We start from the raw sequence: 16481 nt of genomic DNA, 5'->3' as shown, positions 1-16481 counted from the left end.
CACTTCTTTTATTACACTTTTAACCGCACTGCAGACTGAATAAATCAAGGCCGGTCCAAGCCTTTTTGGGACCCCAAGCAGATTTTCTTTTCATTTGGATATTCCAAATTTTATCATGCTACCTCAGGGCTCTTGGGGGGGCCCTCTGGTGGTGTGGATGCCCTAAGCATCCACTTAACTCGAACACCATGTGTTTGATCTGGAATAAACTTAAAATAATGGATTTTTTTTTTCAAAAGCCACTGCAATAAAAGACTTATTTTAAGACTGTTATGTCTTTACTAGTTGCTGCAAAAGGTTGATGGGTGTCTGCAGGAATATCCAGTGAAATTGTTGAAATAACTTCATGGAACTTCAAAAACTTCAAAGTAAACATTTTTTAATTTAACAGGAATAATTACTCCCTTTTCTAATTAATGTCCTGTTAAGATCATAGAGCTTTGACTTCACATTACTGTAGCACTTCCTTGACTGTCTTATCGGCACGCTGTGTACAAAGGGTGTGTCAACGCAAAGCTCACTTGGCAACAATCTTATTCTGTGGAAACACAAAAGGCGCACTCCTTGTGAGTCTCCTGAGGCACATCCAGACTGATCTGCTGGACAGTCTGATGCAAAATAAATTAAATAAAACACACACACATTTCACTTTTAAAGTGTTTACTGATGATAAAAAAGAAAAACGTCAGATGATGGTACATGAAAACTAAATCATTAATGGCTGAATCCATTGGTGACAACAAAGCATGCCGTTTTTAGGATGTTTTTCTTTAAACTACATAAAATAAAATAAAAATATTCTGATTAAAATTGAGGACATGAGTTAGTTAAACCCATTGTGTCTGCAACGTGATTGACAATGAATCCATAATCCTCCTATTACTTTTGCAGTCTAATTTTAAACTACTACAATAACATCTATAAGTTAGCTTTCCTCTAAAAGAAACTAAAAAAAAAAATCTAAAAACATGGTTGCTGTGTGAACAAGGTTCAGGTTTGTTGCAGTGGCGCAGGCGGGGGAGACACAGTCTGGCGTTTCATTTAGCATCCAGGACCATGACGTGCACAAAGAGTCCGGCAGAGGGGAGCTTGTCTCCATTCCTGTTGAGCAGAGGCACGTGTCTGTATCCTATGTGGGAGAGGGCAGATAAAGCAGATGTGATCAGAAAGCCAGAAATAAGAAGAGCTGTTTGTGTAGAGTCTGAAATGAGACCAATGTTTCCTCCCTCAGAAAAGGAACAGTTCCTTTTTCTGTTCCTTTACAAACAGAAAACAGAGTCTTGGACTCCGTCACATTATGGCCACAAACTTCAGTGTAATTTTATGTGATAGAACACCACAAAGTGGATTTTAATTATTTAATTATTATATTAAATAATAATTAAATTATGCACTGCTTTCTGTTATGTCATGTGGCTGTAACTAGGGATGCACCGATCCACTTTTTTTCACTTCCGATACCGATATGAGTTTTAGTATTGGCTGATCCAATGTATAAAAACAGTGCTGAATTGATTTAAAATCTTTTTTTAAACAGATATAAATGCACTGAATTACAAGTTGATTTACTTCACACTTAAATACACCAAAAGCTTCACAAGCTTGGTGAAACGTGTAAAAATAACTTTTAAGTTGTTCAGTCAGTGCAATTAGGAGCATACAAGTCAATGTAAAATAAATAAAGAAATTGAAACTGACAAAAACAAACTGACAAATCCTCTTTCCAATGGTTCAGAAATTAAAATTAGGACTTCTAAAAATAATGTCAAACTCATAAAAAAAAGCACGATGTCGCTCAGAGTAAAAAGTATAGAATTAGACTGACTAGATTTACCCTTATGGATCAGGCACACTGTCACTTATACCTGATCTAGAATTAATTTTTTTTATATCGGGAACAATACAGATATTAATATTGGATTGGTGTATCTCTAGCTGTGACGTCACAACAATCTGTCCTTCAGGGAGTCATTGGCTCTTACAGGCACTGAAGAAAAAAAAATGCCTACAACTACAGGCAGAAACTAAAACGTACCCATTTTGAGGCTGTTGAACGGAAGTGTGTACTGTCCGATGAACTCGTTGTCAGACGTCGAGTCGTGGTCCTCTATGAGAAAGCGAACCAGCGCCAGCTCTGGCACATACACGTCAAACTGGAAGTTCTCATTCCAACTTGGGTTGAAACCTTAAAACAAAAAGCAGAGACGTCCCGTAAGCCATATGACGCATCGCTGACGTTATGAGTTATTTGTAGTGTGTGAAGCTCATCACGGGACGGGAGGCGTTTGATGCGGTAAGGTATATTTATTGTGTAAATACGTGCGTTTTAAATGTTGAGTAACTAAGTCTTTTTGTTTCATCATATGGTAAAAAGTTGTTTTTAGCCGGTGTTTTAAGTTACAAACGTAAACGGTTTGCAACCGGCAGTATGCCATTTGTTTATTTCTTTATTTTTTGGCCTCACATTGTGTTTTTTCTTTGTACGCAATCACAGCTCTTACGGCGAAAGTAGAGGTCTATTTCCATCTAACCTGCATGTTTTTCAGTAAAATTTCAACCTTCATTCAGGGGCAATGCTACGTAAACAAACACGACAGCCTCACGCTAGTGGGAGAAATGGCTCGTGGCCTTTTGCCAAAACAAAAGAGAAATCCTACAGCCGCTAAAAATTTTACGCTTTTCCGTTTTTATTAACATTTTTCTGAGAAGTAAGTTGCGCTCTTGTCTTCTTTTGAGCTTTTCAGGTTGTTTCCTTCAATGTTTGTGTTGCAGCGCCACCACAGGCGAAAGCGGGAACAGGTTTTTCAGTTAGTTTGACAGTGTAGCGTGAAAGCGAACCGCAGCAGCTGAAAAGGTAACAAATGTTGCAACTTTGGTCACCAATCCTACCGAGTCTACCAGACTGTCAGGTGTGAAAACAACCTAAGACCACATGTACCATTGTTCGCAACAGCACTGGTCTCTTTTTCTGCAACATCAGCTGGAACTCCGTAGATCTGCACTTTAACCAGCGGGTCCACGATGGAGGATTTCTTCTGGTTGACTTTGGGGAGCTGCTGGCCTGATATAACCTAGTGACAGATGCAAAGCGCATTAGGACTGAACAGGTTCCCAAGCTAACCGCAAAACCTTCCTGACACTGGGGACCTCACCATGACATGCAGCGTCTTGTGCTGCAGCCAGTCTCCTCGGGTCAGGGTAATGGGGTCGAACTCGGTGGCAGCGTCCCTCATGTAGGCCGGTTTGAGAACGTAGCCGCCCATGCCGTTGACCAGGAATCTGCCCTGGTTTATGTCCAACTCTGTGCAGGCCGTCTGGAAGTTCAGGGCGACTGGAGCAGAAGTGAAAAAAAGGAACATAAAAGGAATGTGAGGAATGTAAAAGAAGGGCCTGTCTTCCTTTAGTAATTAGTAACGTTGGGCGTCGAGTTTTGTACCAATTTGGCAGCCTGCGTTCCACAGTGGTACTGGGTTGTAGTTTGAAGAGTCGGTCCTTGAGCCTGCGGGATAAATGCGGCTCAGTTTCTCCACGTTGTGGCGGATGTAGGCATTTGCTGCAGAAAAAAAAAGAATAAGTCATTTGCAATTTCTTCAACTAGTTTTCAGTCTCTAAAAGTGTTTCCATACAGGATTGTCCTGAATTTAGCCGAGTTGATCACTCTGTTAAATATGACCAGAGTGCATCTCTGCTGAAGTTGTTCAAAACTTGAGTTATGGTTTTATAATCCAACTCTGCTTTCAACTTCCCCATAACTTCGTCCCCTACTTTGTGCTGCTCTGTCACATAAAAGCCCAATGAAATACCTTTAACTTTGTGTCCAACATGACAAAATGTGGACAAATTCAAAGGGGGATCATGTGAATACCTCTGCTTGGGGCTGTTCCTGTGGACTCTAAGCGTGAATAAGGAGTCAAATGCTCAACATTGTGTCTTTACCCGACTCCTCTGCCAGTTTCACGGCTTTCCCCTCTTTAAACGATGACATCTCGTAAAAGCTCTGGTTTTTCCTGGCGTCTTCGAAGCTGTTGAAGTGGACGCTCTTGCAGTAGATGACCATGTCGGACAGGTCTTTGGCTAGCTTCAGCTTTTTCTTTTAACGCAAAGGTAAAAAATTAGGCATCAGACAAAAGACCGATTTACGAGCATAGCTAATGTAGCCCCCTCACCTTGCTCGTCTTCTCCGCTGGTTTGTCATCTGCCTCGTTACTCGACTCTTCTTCTTCCGTCACGTCGGTGTTGTCGGCCTCCTCTGCAGCTTCAGCAAAGCTGGCCTCCAGTTTGTTTAATCTCTTTCCTTTAATCAGGAATTTCCCTTTCAGCTCCTGAGGAAGAGCACATGCATCCACACCTGTAATCGCAATGCTGCGCAGCTGAAATACTCTCCCTTCACAGCTTTAACCCTCATTAAGCTGAGCTGGCACCAACCTCAGGCGATGGGAAGTTTGTGGGCATGCCGTCGCCCAGGGGAGTGGTGACGAGTGCGCTCCCCAGGATGGAGCTCATGTGTTGGGCCATGACGGACTGCTGCTCCACGCTACAGTGGTTCTCCAAGGAGAGAATTACTGGGTAGTCAGATTTCTTGGGGACAACCAAAGAAAAAAAAAAAATACGTATTACAGGAAGTAATTCAAGATGCTACCTGAGATTGGCGCTAGCTATACCTTGAAAGCATACTCCTTGATGGCTTTGATCGCATCTTTGAAGAGGATCTTTGAGGTTAGAGTGTAACCGTGGTAGATCACCGGCTCGTTGTCCGATCCATCCCAGCAATCCAATTCCACGCAGCGGCAGCCCTTCAGCAGAGCTCTGAGGGATTAACGGCCGACTTTAGAAACTCAGTACACAGGATTATCCAAAAGGTGTCGTCAAGTCAAATCTGAGACTTAAAGAACTTTTAATGCAACTGTGAATGAAATTTAAGACCGAAAAAGCTAGAAATATCGGGGATAGCTGGGTAATCCTGCTGTGTTACAATAACGCATCATAAAAGCCCCCGTTCAACAAATGTCATCCTGCCAACTGGCGATACATTTTGCAAAAACTATTTTGCAATTGTGGCGTTTCCATTAAATAAGAAATTAAATAAAAATCTGATGTGAATAAGCTTGTTCCATTGCAGTTTTGCGAAATACACTAATGCTGACACAGCCAAAAAAAAAAAACTACCTCAGTCCAGCGCAATATTTTTTTAATCAGTCATTTTTTTAAGTTAAATTAAATGAATTTATTGTAATTTCAATTTGCACAATTCTATGGTTAATGGAAACGCAGCTATTGTAGCTTAGCCTCCCATCAACATGTGAATGTTTGTGTGATCGGGTGAACGACAGATGTAGTGTAAAGCGCTTTGGAATCCTCTGGACTGGATAAAGCGCTGTAACAAGAGCAAGCCATTTGCTGTGTAAAGTTAATGAGGTGAATTTTTTCTTAAGCTTTTATTCCTGCCAAAGTACACTTCAAGCATTACCCTCCTGTTGCCCTTGCCTCATCCCACTAGGACGTAGAGATAAGTAGTGGCAAACGCTGGACAAACTTGATGTTTAAAACACCGAAGATAGAGGCTTGAGTTTGTTACCTGACGTAGGCCTCGGTGCTGCTGGGTCCTTTCAGCTGATCCTCCATGAGGTACGTGTTGTGTGAGGAGTTGATGAAGTAATGGTTGAGGGGCTGCTGCATATCCTGGTACACCTGCTTATGGTCCAGATTGAAAACCATGGCCTCTGGATCGTGGAGGTACATGAGGAAGCCATCTTTGGACAGCAGACTTTTCCCTTTGGCTAATAGCAACCAAAACAATTATGAATTAATTTTTTGACATCATAAATACACAGATAAAACAAGCCACTTATACGAAATGCACTATAGATATTACACAGAACCATCGCATTTACCGCAATGCGGAGCTAGTAAGCTGCAGGCCAAAACAGCCAGAAGCAAAACATGATATTTGCTACAATCAGAGACCATTTACAAGATAAAGGAGGCAGAGACCATTTCAAGGACCAATCTAGTAGCTTGTACATTTTTACCTGTTAATGAGAGCTTGGATCTGGGAATACCAATAAACCTAACAAACCTGTGTCCATGCCCAAGCTAATAAGAGAACGACCATTTCTTTGCCGTTTTCACTTTCGAACACTAAAGGAACATGTTCACCAACATAAGTGGAATTGTCCTCTACCCAGCATTGTCTGTGTAGAAGGTTAAATAGTAAATGGTCAGAAGTGCAAAAAGCCATTTAGCATTGCAGCTGGCTTGAGATGGAGAAAACATGGTAGCCATATTAGATTTTGAGGTCTGTTACTAAGGAGAAACCTCCAGTTTTCTGACTTGGAACTTAATTGAACGTTTTTGTTTAATTTACAAAACTGGAACTTGGAAATTTTATCTTCGAAGGGAAAATGTGTGGAAAAATGTAAGCCTTTAACCGAATATGCAGAGCCAAAATACAAGAGGATGTTTGTCCCATTCTCTTTAAATTTATCTTTAGGACCAATAGAGAGACTAAAACTTTATTATTATGCATGTACCTGGAAATCTTAGTATTTGCATAGGTCGTATTTGGTTGTAAAATGTCTTGGAGCTCTACGGTACTCACCCTGTTCATCTGGCTCGTACTTCTCAATGATCTTCTGGGCGTCGGCTAGTGTCAACTTCTCCCTCTGCTCCTTCGTCAGGAATTCCAACAGATTTCCGGCATTCATGAAGCCCGTGGTTTTGGCGTACTCCCCGTAGATGACGTCGATCTCCTCCCGATGGGTCAGCAGATCGTAAAAATGCTCAATCTCCGCTCCGGCGAGGTATCCAGATCCTGATTTGTCGCATTTCTGTTGTTGTTGGAGTGCAACGTAAAAGTTAGAACATTTATATGACATAGGCTATTTCATATAAGTGTGAACACCTAAACGATAAAGTTTGCACTATGATTCACAAGCCAAGACGCTGTTATGTACACACAAACCATTGCATACAAAATGTGGGGAAAAAACAAACAAAAAACTATGACTTTGTTTATATAAAAACAAAACAATGTGTGGGGAACAATTCAGCTTAATATGATCAGATCAAAATTTAATTTAACTATTGCACGAGCAAGACACGGTGATGTGTTCTCTGATTGCCACCTGCGTTACGTAAAAAACTTTGAACCATTAAAAATGTGATTCTTTTTTTTATTGACTTATTCCAGGATTATCTTAAGTATCAGACCTTTGAGGCAGCATGTGTTACTCTGTAAACTCAAGTGACCTTTCGGTAATGCTGTTATTAAGTGTTAAGAATGTGGCCTTTGGAGTAGTTGCTACGAAAAGTGATAGTTTTTTTTACTTTGTTCCACAACACACTGTATCTGTTTCTTCCATGAGGAGCAGGAAGATCCATTTATCTGACCACAAACCACATTTCCAGTAGATGATCCCTCCTATGTCTTCCTTAGAGGAACGTTATTTTCAAACTGTCTCCCACACATGGTGCCTTGCAAAAGCATTCATAATATTTAAACTTTTCCACATTTTGTCACATTACAACCACAAACTTCATTGTGTTTTACTGCAGCTTTAAGTCACAGACGGAGACAAAGAACCGCATAACTGTGCGAAATGGAAGAATGTGACATGACCACGGTGGTGGTGAGCTTTTGTATTCAATATCCCTACCAAAGATGGCTCTCCACTTAAGCTAACAAGGCAAGGAGAGTATTAATCAAATAAAGCAGTCAAGAGGCCCATGGTAACTCTGAAGGAGCTGCTGGGTTCCACTGCTCGGGTGGAAAAAAATCTGCTGATGGGAGAACTAAAGGTCCTTGTACAAATCTGTCCTCTATGAAAAAGTAGCAGGGAGAAAGATGGTTCCAAGACCAACATGTGCCGTTTTCCCTTCAGGAATTATATTCTGCTTTGTGTTGGCCTATCACAAAGAATCCAAATAAACACATTACAGTTTGTTTGTTGCAAGAAAAATGTTACACATAAACTCAAATCACTAAGTGTTAGTAATAGACTTCCTCTTCCCATCTTTGGTCAGAAGAGTGAGCCGTTTGTGCTGTCTGATGACATCACCCATACTGTACATATTTTTGTCAATACATTCTGCAGGATCTGAAAAGTAGCAATTTAAAGGGACAGTATCGTGTATTTTCAAGGCACATTATGCCAATTTACAGCACAGTCAAGTAACTATGTTAACTGTAGTCGTTGTAGAAATGCCTTATACATAAAATGTGATTCAAAAGAAGTTTGACATAATTTAACACCTTGAAATTGGGCCTCTGTCTTTAAAAAAACCTGCCATTTCTGAAACTCTGCCTTCAAAAACTGATAATATCGCTTCTTTATTAGCCCTTTAACAACATTTTACCAGCGTTTGCACTGAGAACCTGTACACTGAGCTCAACAGATGCGCAGTTTGTCCAGGTGTTTGCTAATTGCACCTGGCTAGTCTGAAGGAGCTGAGTGGGGGAGCCTCTGAATGGTTGCCCTGGAGATTATGGGATTTCTCAAACATGCATGAAAGAATCAAGGCAACTCTCCAGGTGCGTTTATGATGAGAGAATAAAAACATACCATGAAAGGTTTATGCTAAAAATCAATATTTGCAACGGTGTTTATCATATTGAAGGTACTGCAACATCTTAGCAAGTTCTTGAAGCATTTGAAATCAGCGGTACATCTGTATCACCTTGAAAAGCATCTCTGCGTAGTCATCATCCAGCCCAATGTTCAACAGCTGGAGGAAGTTCTTCATCTCTTGCTGACTCAGTTTACTGTCTTTGTTCTTGTCTGCTTTCCTCAGGCAGCTGAAGATCCAGCTGTGAAGTTTGCATGTAAGGAGAATACAATCTGAGTTCTTGATGGTACAATCTCACTGGTTGGTCCTCATTGCCAGGCCTTGATTTACAGCCTATACTGACAGACCAAGGACACATGGCTCAACAAAACACAGACACTTTTTGGAGTGGGTTTCATTCCAGATAGGAACTCATATGTTTGTGAAAGGATACTGATCTTTAGCCTGATCGGCAGAGAGGTTGTTTAGGCTGGAGATGAGTTTTTGCAAACCTCTCACCCAGCTCCCAGCCTCCTCCTCCGAGCTAGCTATGAGGTCCAGGTTCTTTCGGCGACCCTTAAACACGATGGTGAAGCAGCGGCACTCCACTTGCTCTTCTGTGTTCTTCTTCAAACCCTCCGACTGGCGGCCAAGTCGAACCGCTGCGATGCTGTCGACTGGAACTAGATAGCAGAGATAGCCCAGATGTTTAACGGTATCATAGCTTATGCTACTATCAATAGGTTAGGTCGAGTCAAGTTTCTTTGAATAGCACACTGCGGCATCAAGGCAGTTCAAAGTGCTTTGCACCATAAAAACATCAGTCATCAATTATGAAACAAGCAATAAACATTACATTTTGTCAACTTGATACTACAATAACAAAAGTTCTTTAATGCATTTTGGTGCCATGTCATTCAGTAATTTATAAACTAATAAAAGTTTTTTTGAAGTCTATTCTCTAAGCTAAAGTGTAAGGGCTTTAAAACTGGGGTGCTGAGGACCTGAGCAGCAGTGATTGATTTATTTTAGGCATACCTGTGACGTCACTATTGCTAAAGATAAAAGCATTCATATGTTTCCCTAGTTCTTGCTGCGACATTAGTCCTTTAAATTTTGAAATGTTCTTCAGGCCTTTGCAAAGGCAGTTGCAAAGAAGGCTAACTTTGCACCTGCCTTTAAGTGATTCTGAAGGTTCAGATCTCAGTCTAATTTAATAAGAAACAAAGCATGTCCTTGCTTCTTAATATCTTTAAGCGTCAAAGAGCAGCTTTGCAACAGCTAGTCATGGTGCTATGACTAGCTGTTGCAAAGTTGCTTTTTGTAATTTAGTTGTCAAGGAAACGCCAGTAATGATGTTACCCAAAGGCGCTTATCAACCTGTGACCACATCAATTTATGGATGTCATTAAAACAGAAATATAACGGGGGCTATTTTAGCTCGCTCCTCCTCTTACTCAATAGAAGAAAAAAAAAACTACAACTATCTCTTTAGACACACCCACTAAACTGATATCATGCACAACCGAGAATACGATGTACGCAAACACTAGTTTTACGGCTTTGTGATCAGCCGTCCACTCTTCTACACATCCATCTGAACTGAGACGTTATCAGAGATCGCGCTGGGTGTGTTAGCGTTGAAATGATAAATCTGCTTAATAAATGCTAGTAGCAGGAGTAAATGAGGGTTATGAGTCTTGGTGAGACATATGTTTGCTGGGCGACAAGGTGCTGGGACAGGACTCACAGGTCTGGTTCGACTTGAAGGTTTTCTTGGATTCACGCCATATGGTCTTGCAGTCCTCCTGGAGCTTGAGAAATCGGGTCTTCTTCCAGGACGGGGACAGGACCTTGAGGAGGTCTCCGCCTTGCAGGAGGAACTGCAGGTCTGGATCGCCTTCCATTCCTAAAGTTGAAAAATATGCATTTAAGAGAAGCAATGAGGGAAAATTCTGCAGCTGAAAACCATGCATGAACTGATTACAAGGGTCAAAGTGTACCCACGTTTCAAAATGTAAGGATCCAAAAATGCAAATATTTGTTGTGATTACATTCCTAGGGTTTAAGTCTAGAACAAGTGACAGAGTGACTCTGGCTGCATGGATCATATCTTATTGTAGCTGTGGCTCCCTTATTCTGTTAAGCAGATAAAAAGATGGCTACTACACATTTCCTCTTTAGGTCAAAATATTACAATTTGGCTGTTTGGAAATATTTTCAGTTGCAATAAAAGCCACAGAGTTGATATAGATATAGTGACCATCACTCAGCATGTGGTAGTATTTTAGCAGCGCTGCTACCTCCCATTTCCTACAGTTATCTCAAAGTAAGAACACTCCGAACAACTGAAGCCTTTGCTGAATTGTGACAACAGCCATACACCTTATACATACAAGGGGACACCAAACGCGTGCAACATAACCCGGATAACCCTTACACCATCCGCCTTAACACTAAGATCATCTGGTCGTTGTGCAACATACCTAGAAGTTTTGCATTTGTTTGTATCATCTTCTGGTTGGAAGCATGGTGAAGCAATTCCTCAGATTTGCTAAGTTTAGTTTGTCTCCGCACGCAAGACATGTTCTTCCAGGCTGGAGAGAGGCTTCGGGAGTGTGTTGACGAGACGCAGCGAGAGAGAGAGAGAGAGAGAGAGACCGGTGTGTGTGTGGACTGAAAGGGCGTGTACTAGCTAACTCTCGAGTTTATTCAGCTCTCTCAGGACTTCCCTAAGAGACAGTCAGCTGACAACCGGGATGACCTACTTAAATCCGTGAAACGGACGAGTGACAACTTGATAAGCTATAAAGTTAGAGTTTGGTTTTTGCTGCTTAAATCTACCCAGAAGTTATTTTTAAAAGAAGGAAAGGCATGGAGGAAAATATGCCTACATTTCTCAAAAACAACCACGGGTTCCATGGAAATGTTACAAATTAGCCAGGAAACAGTTAAGCTACAAAACCTTATTCCGTTAGCTGCTTGCTAATAATTAAGCGCTGCTTTGAAGCAGTTAGCATTAGTAGCAACGAAACTACATACAAAACGTATATAAGAAATAAAAGAAAAATACAGGTAAATGACAATACAAGGAAAGCGCTTGAGCTTTTTCAAAGACATGTTAGTGTTAAAGTGGACTTTAAATTAATTATTTGCATATTTGAAAAATATGCCAACTATAGTATTTAACCTGTAACTGCTGCGAGTTAAAATGTAAGTGATATAAAATAAAAGATATATACTTTATTGATTTTAAAAAAAAATGACAGTCCCTGAAGTCGCCACTAACAATGACGTCACAGCAGGGTTGAGTTCTAAATTGGACATTTGGTAATGTGGTGCTAATTATTGCCGACATCAGCTTATTTATTTCTACCCATTTCTACCCCAAATAAATATATTCACAGATAGTGAATGTACACAGCTGTGTGACCATCATTATTGCCAATAAAAAAATGACATACCTGCAACCTTCACCAAATTTTATGTGCACAGCAACCATCCTGGATAAAGAACTCCAGGCTACAATAATTGACTTTTCTGGTCAGAATTTGAAGCTTCAGAAGACATTTGGTGTTTTATTTCCAACTGGGAACAGGGAAATCCAACTTCATGTGTATAGAGAACAGACCTAGTCCGACAAGTGTGAGCCTTCAATTTAACTAAAGGGCTATTTCACCAATTTAAATGAGTCTGAGCCTTGATTCCAGTAAGCTTGAACCTACAGCAGGGGTCTCCCACTCCAAAACATCTGCATGAAACAAACTGCTCATTAGCTGGGCTCCTTTGATCTTGAGAATGTGTTGTGGAGGTACTGCAGCCATAGATTCAAGAGAGCTTTTAAGGACAGGAGTTAAACAGATCTTTCTAACTTGAATTGTTTTAAACTTGTAACAGAATCCAGAAGTACTGTTTATGATTTGTGAAAACTCAAGAAGGGGCCATTTTCAATCTCATTTTCTTCAACACCTCAGGTGGGACTGACTTTAAAGAACACAGGACTAGTCAGGGCAAGTATGGACAGCGTTATTAATTGATGACAAACATTAGAGCTTCTGATTTGTCAAACCCTAATTTAATTTGTAAACACTTATTAAATGGTGGGTTTCAGGCTTTTAACTATTTGAGCGGGTTCAGCTTAAGAATTACATTTCCTGTGGCCTACAGCTCAAACCCTGACAAACTAACAGATTGTCACATGTGAAAACAAAATTTATTTAGCAAGAATTCAAAAATGATTTTTTTTCTTCCTATGAGGTAAAGAAACCCAATAAAAAGCCTTAAAATTACCCCTTTCCACTCCAAGTTTGATTTAATATCTAAATTCAATGCTAATTTCAATAGCGCCATCTTTTGGAATGTAAGGGAGTGACATCGTGCGGTTTGCGTGCTGCTGGACAATCTACGAGATTCATATTTCACCGGTAACCATTGTGGGGAAAACCTACGAACATATTTCAGAAGAAGACGTTAGATGTTACAACACCCGCACGACTTTGACTTTTACAATTTTAAGGAGGGGAACAAGAGAAAAGATCCATTTTCTGCAGAAAAGCAGGCGCTCCCCTATCAAATTGTAGTTCTACGGCGCCATCTTGTGGTTTAGTTGCGACACTTCATATGCTGTGATTTAACAACGCCTTATTTGCATTATTTGTCGTTTTAACACTATAACCTTGTAAAGAAACAGGCAATTAATACTGTGCACACAAAGAGGCATGTGTTTGTCGCTTTCTGGACCTACTTTCTAACCAAAAACAAGGTGCTGTTTTAGTTTGGCGACACCTGTGTTTGCGTTAGTAACAAGGTGCGTAAGAGGGAGCCACACCTTTAGGCCGAAAGTGATCTTGAAATGTACCATAGTGGCTGCAGGGGAACATAGTGTTACATTAAACAAACAAAAATGTTCACGATTTGTGCAGAAAGTTGCACAGTTTAACTTTTAATTAAAAACTATCACTCATGTCTAAAAGCTATCGGGTTAATATCTGTTGTTGGATTATGAAAGTAATCAGGGCTACACCCAAGAGATGCAGACCTCAACTTCAATGAGCAAAACTAATAAAGTAACCCAAAAAAAAAATCACTTTTACCTGTTAACTTGCTTTCGATCCCATTCTTCTCCATCCTTGCTTATGTTTTTTCCCCCTTTTGTCGTTATTTTGCAGGTTTTCTCCTCGTTCGCTTCGTTTCACCACCAGCTGCTCTCTGTTTTCATGTGTGCAATTTCCAGAAAGAGGAAAAAAAAAATCTCTGTAAGCCAACAAGAGCTCGATCTGCACGCAGGGGAATACTGCAGGCTCCAACACCGGTTTGACGAGACTGTCATTCAAGCTGGGCTGCTGATGTCAGACAGGGCAGGCTACACCCCACACTGTCCTGTGCCGTCATACAGCGAGTAGGTTAAGACGACCTTGTTGCAAAGTTTTGTTTTGGTTTTTATTGTTTATTTATGCTTTCTGAACCTGCCTTTGAAGAAAAAGTTACTTTCTTTTCATAATCTTGTATGTGAGAACAGGACACCCTGTGATGGTCTCCAGAGGCAAACGGAGAATGAATGGGGATGGAAGAAACACCCACAACCTTGTAGAGATAGTGAAAAGTCATATCTCAATCCGTGTTGGAGCCTGGGGCTAGTGAATTTAACGTGCACACCCACCACTCCTTTGAACACAAAGTAAACATATCCAGGTAGTCTGAATGGAGGAGCTTTATAGCTATAAGTACAACTGGCTCTCTGCCAGCCACATAGTTGAGAATGTCTTTTTGAGGATGTTTGACTAATGAGTAGGACAGGTGAAGTCTTTACTTCCTATTTTGCTAGCGTATTGTTTGTTCATCTTTCTTTAAATTATTTTTTTTTTCGGCTCTAGTGGCCTTTGTTTTGTAGTAAAGTGGCAGGAAAGTGGGCAAGGAGGAAGACATAAGTGGGAAAAAGGGTCAACTGGCCGGGACTGGAGCCCGCCGCACGCATTCCCCCTGCGCCTCGGCCGCGCCCATTTGCTAGCAGCTTTGCCTTGGTGGGATAATAGCGGCGCAGTCGGGTTAGCGCAGAGGCTCCTGTAGCTCTCAGCACTTCTCTTTCAAACCTGGCTTACCCTCAGCGCACTGTCAGCGGTGGAGAGCTTCCGGACGGTACCCAACAAGCCCCCCCACCCCAACCATCCCTCTGGTAAAACCACAGTACACAGCATATCGAAGGTTTTGAAAAGCCTTAAAACCACAGAAATATAAGTAAGATGCTAGAAAAAGTGACTTGAGTTTTCCCACACCTGATGCTGCCTATTAGCTGGATGAGAGTCGGGTAATAAACATTTCCCATATGCATTGAAAAGACAAATTCAGCTTTTTGTCATCAGGTGGAAAATAAGAAACTAAGGTTGTTTTGAAGGTACAGCATGAGCTGGTTGGCATGAAGCTGCTTTCATTAGAAGTAATTTGATCGTGTTACACATTGCTGTAGAAATTCATGTGGCTCCATACAAAGCTCTGGTTGAGCTTTTGTCACAAATGTTTTGGATCACTAAATAAATGTTAATGTCTGACAAAGATAAGCTGGTTAGATACTAAATGCAGCTTTCAAATGATTCAAAGGTGCTAGTTAAATCAATCTGCTCCTGGATTTAAGCCTAGAAGTTGACTAAGCCACTTCAAAACATTCATTTAATTAGTTTGAACCAGTCAGAGATGAATTTGCTGGTTTGTTTTAGATCATTGTCTAAAGTAAACCAGAAAGTGATCTAAAGCAACCGTCTGTTTTTTTTTTTTGCATAACCCAATAAAAGACGATTCCATCAGTTTGGGTGTTTCATCCAGGTCCTGCAGCCACAAAGCAGCTCCATCACCATCAAACTGTTACCAGCATGTCTTTGTATTTTTTCATTCTTTAATGTTTTTTTTTTTGTTGTTGTTTTTTTTTATGAATCCGTGTTTTTGCAAACATTGCACGTTATATTTGAGTTATAGACTCATATTGGTTGAGTTGTAATAACATTTTAGGATTTTTAAGAATATAAAAAACACTCAAGTATCTGAAAATGATGAAGCTATAGTAACTTCGTTTTTGCGGGGATAACACTAACTGGCCAAGGGACTTTTTAAACCTATTATCATTTGATATCATCAGTTCAAACCCGGTCTATAGGACTACCTATTAATGTGCAATAATTTCCATTAGTGCAATAAACTTTTGCACTGTATCAATCCGGAAACCAAAACAGCTTTCGGACCCAAAGGCAACAAGACACACACTATTCCTGAGGTTCCACTGTCGTTTCATCTCTCAAAAGTCCAGAGAATGTTTCCCCTGAAGTAGCTTTCTTTTGTCTTTACAAATGTGACAGGCATTTGTTTTCTTTTTGGTCAACAAATGTTTGACTAAACCATTTGCCTAAAGACAAAAACATTTTAATTTCTTAACTGAGGCATTTGTGACCTGCAGAGGTGACATTCTTCTCTTACTTCCTGGAGGAGTCGCTGATGCATTCCTGGAATAATTTTGCCAGGATAGTAATGTCTGGGTGTGTTCACATAAGGCTAAATCTTCATTTATGTTTATTCTGGGTATTTCTGTGATATTAACGCTAGTTTGATTATCTGAAATATTTAAGTGCAAAAATAAATAAATAAAACACTTTTTCACAAACCTGTACATTTTCATTTTTTAAATGTTTGTGCTAATTGAGGATTTTCTGCTTATGTTATAAACCTTATGTTTATAGTACTGCTAAGGTTTGAACTGTTTTCTGACATTCACATTAAAGTGTTGCACAGTATTTACTATCAACACAGAGTGACCTTTACCTCATAAAGCATTCAGCAGCTATTTAATACTTAAAAAAAAAAAACACACCACAAGGACAGTCATAAAAAATATTTGTAAATATGTTAAAGCCAACAATAAAAGGTGACAAAGAAGAGCTACAACTTAAAGCTCA

General features: G+C 40.3%; 1 protein-coding gene across 2 annotated transcripts; it reads right to left on the bottom strand.

Annotated features, from left to right (window-relative positions):
• Nucleotides 1-643: 643 nt before the first annotated feature.
• On the bottom strand, nucleotides 644-13872 carry LOC103138379 (1-phosphatidylinositol 4,5-bisphosphate phosphodiesterase delta-1-like). 2 transcript variants are annotated; one of them, XM_007552545.2, is made up of 15 exons: nucleotides 13638-13872; nucleotides 10295-10453; nucleotides 8999-9227; nucleotides 8677-8806; nucleotides 6599-6827; nucleotides 5576-5777; nucleotides 4662-4806; nucleotides 4426-4578; nucleotides 4167-4322; nucleotides 3937-4090; nucleotides 3437-3553; nucleotides 3153-3331; nucleotides 2939-3071; nucleotides 2036-2185; nucleotides 644-1129 (listed from the first exon to the last, which is right to left on the bottom strand). In XM_007552545.2, exons 1-15 carry the CDS (start codon nucleotides 13669-13671, stop codon nucleotides 1038-1040), a joined length of 2262 nt encoding a protein of 753 aa, XP_007552607.1. In that variant the 5' UTR covers nucleotides 13672-13872; the 3' UTR covers nucleotides 644-1037. The 2 variants fall into 2 exon arrangements, with proteins under 2 accessions (XP_007552607.1, XP_007552606.1); XM_007552544.2 differs by lacking the exon at nucleotides 13638-13872 and adding an exon at nucleotides 11031-11215.
• Nucleotides 13873-16481: the final 2609 nt, after the last annotated feature.

The sequence above is a fragment of the Poecilia formosa genome, unplaced genomic scaffold (assembly GCF_000485575.1).
Source record: "Poecilia formosa unplaced genomic scaffold, Poecilia_formosa-5.1.2 Scaffold49, whole genome shotgun sequence".
In the NCBI taxonomy this organism is placed as follows: domain Eukaryota; kingdom Metazoa; phylum Chordata; class Actinopteri; order Cyprinodontiformes; family Poeciliidae; genus Poecilia; species Poecilia formosa.
Note: the sequence above shows the minus strand (reverse complement) of the source record. Positions and strands in the feature narration are given on the sequence as shown.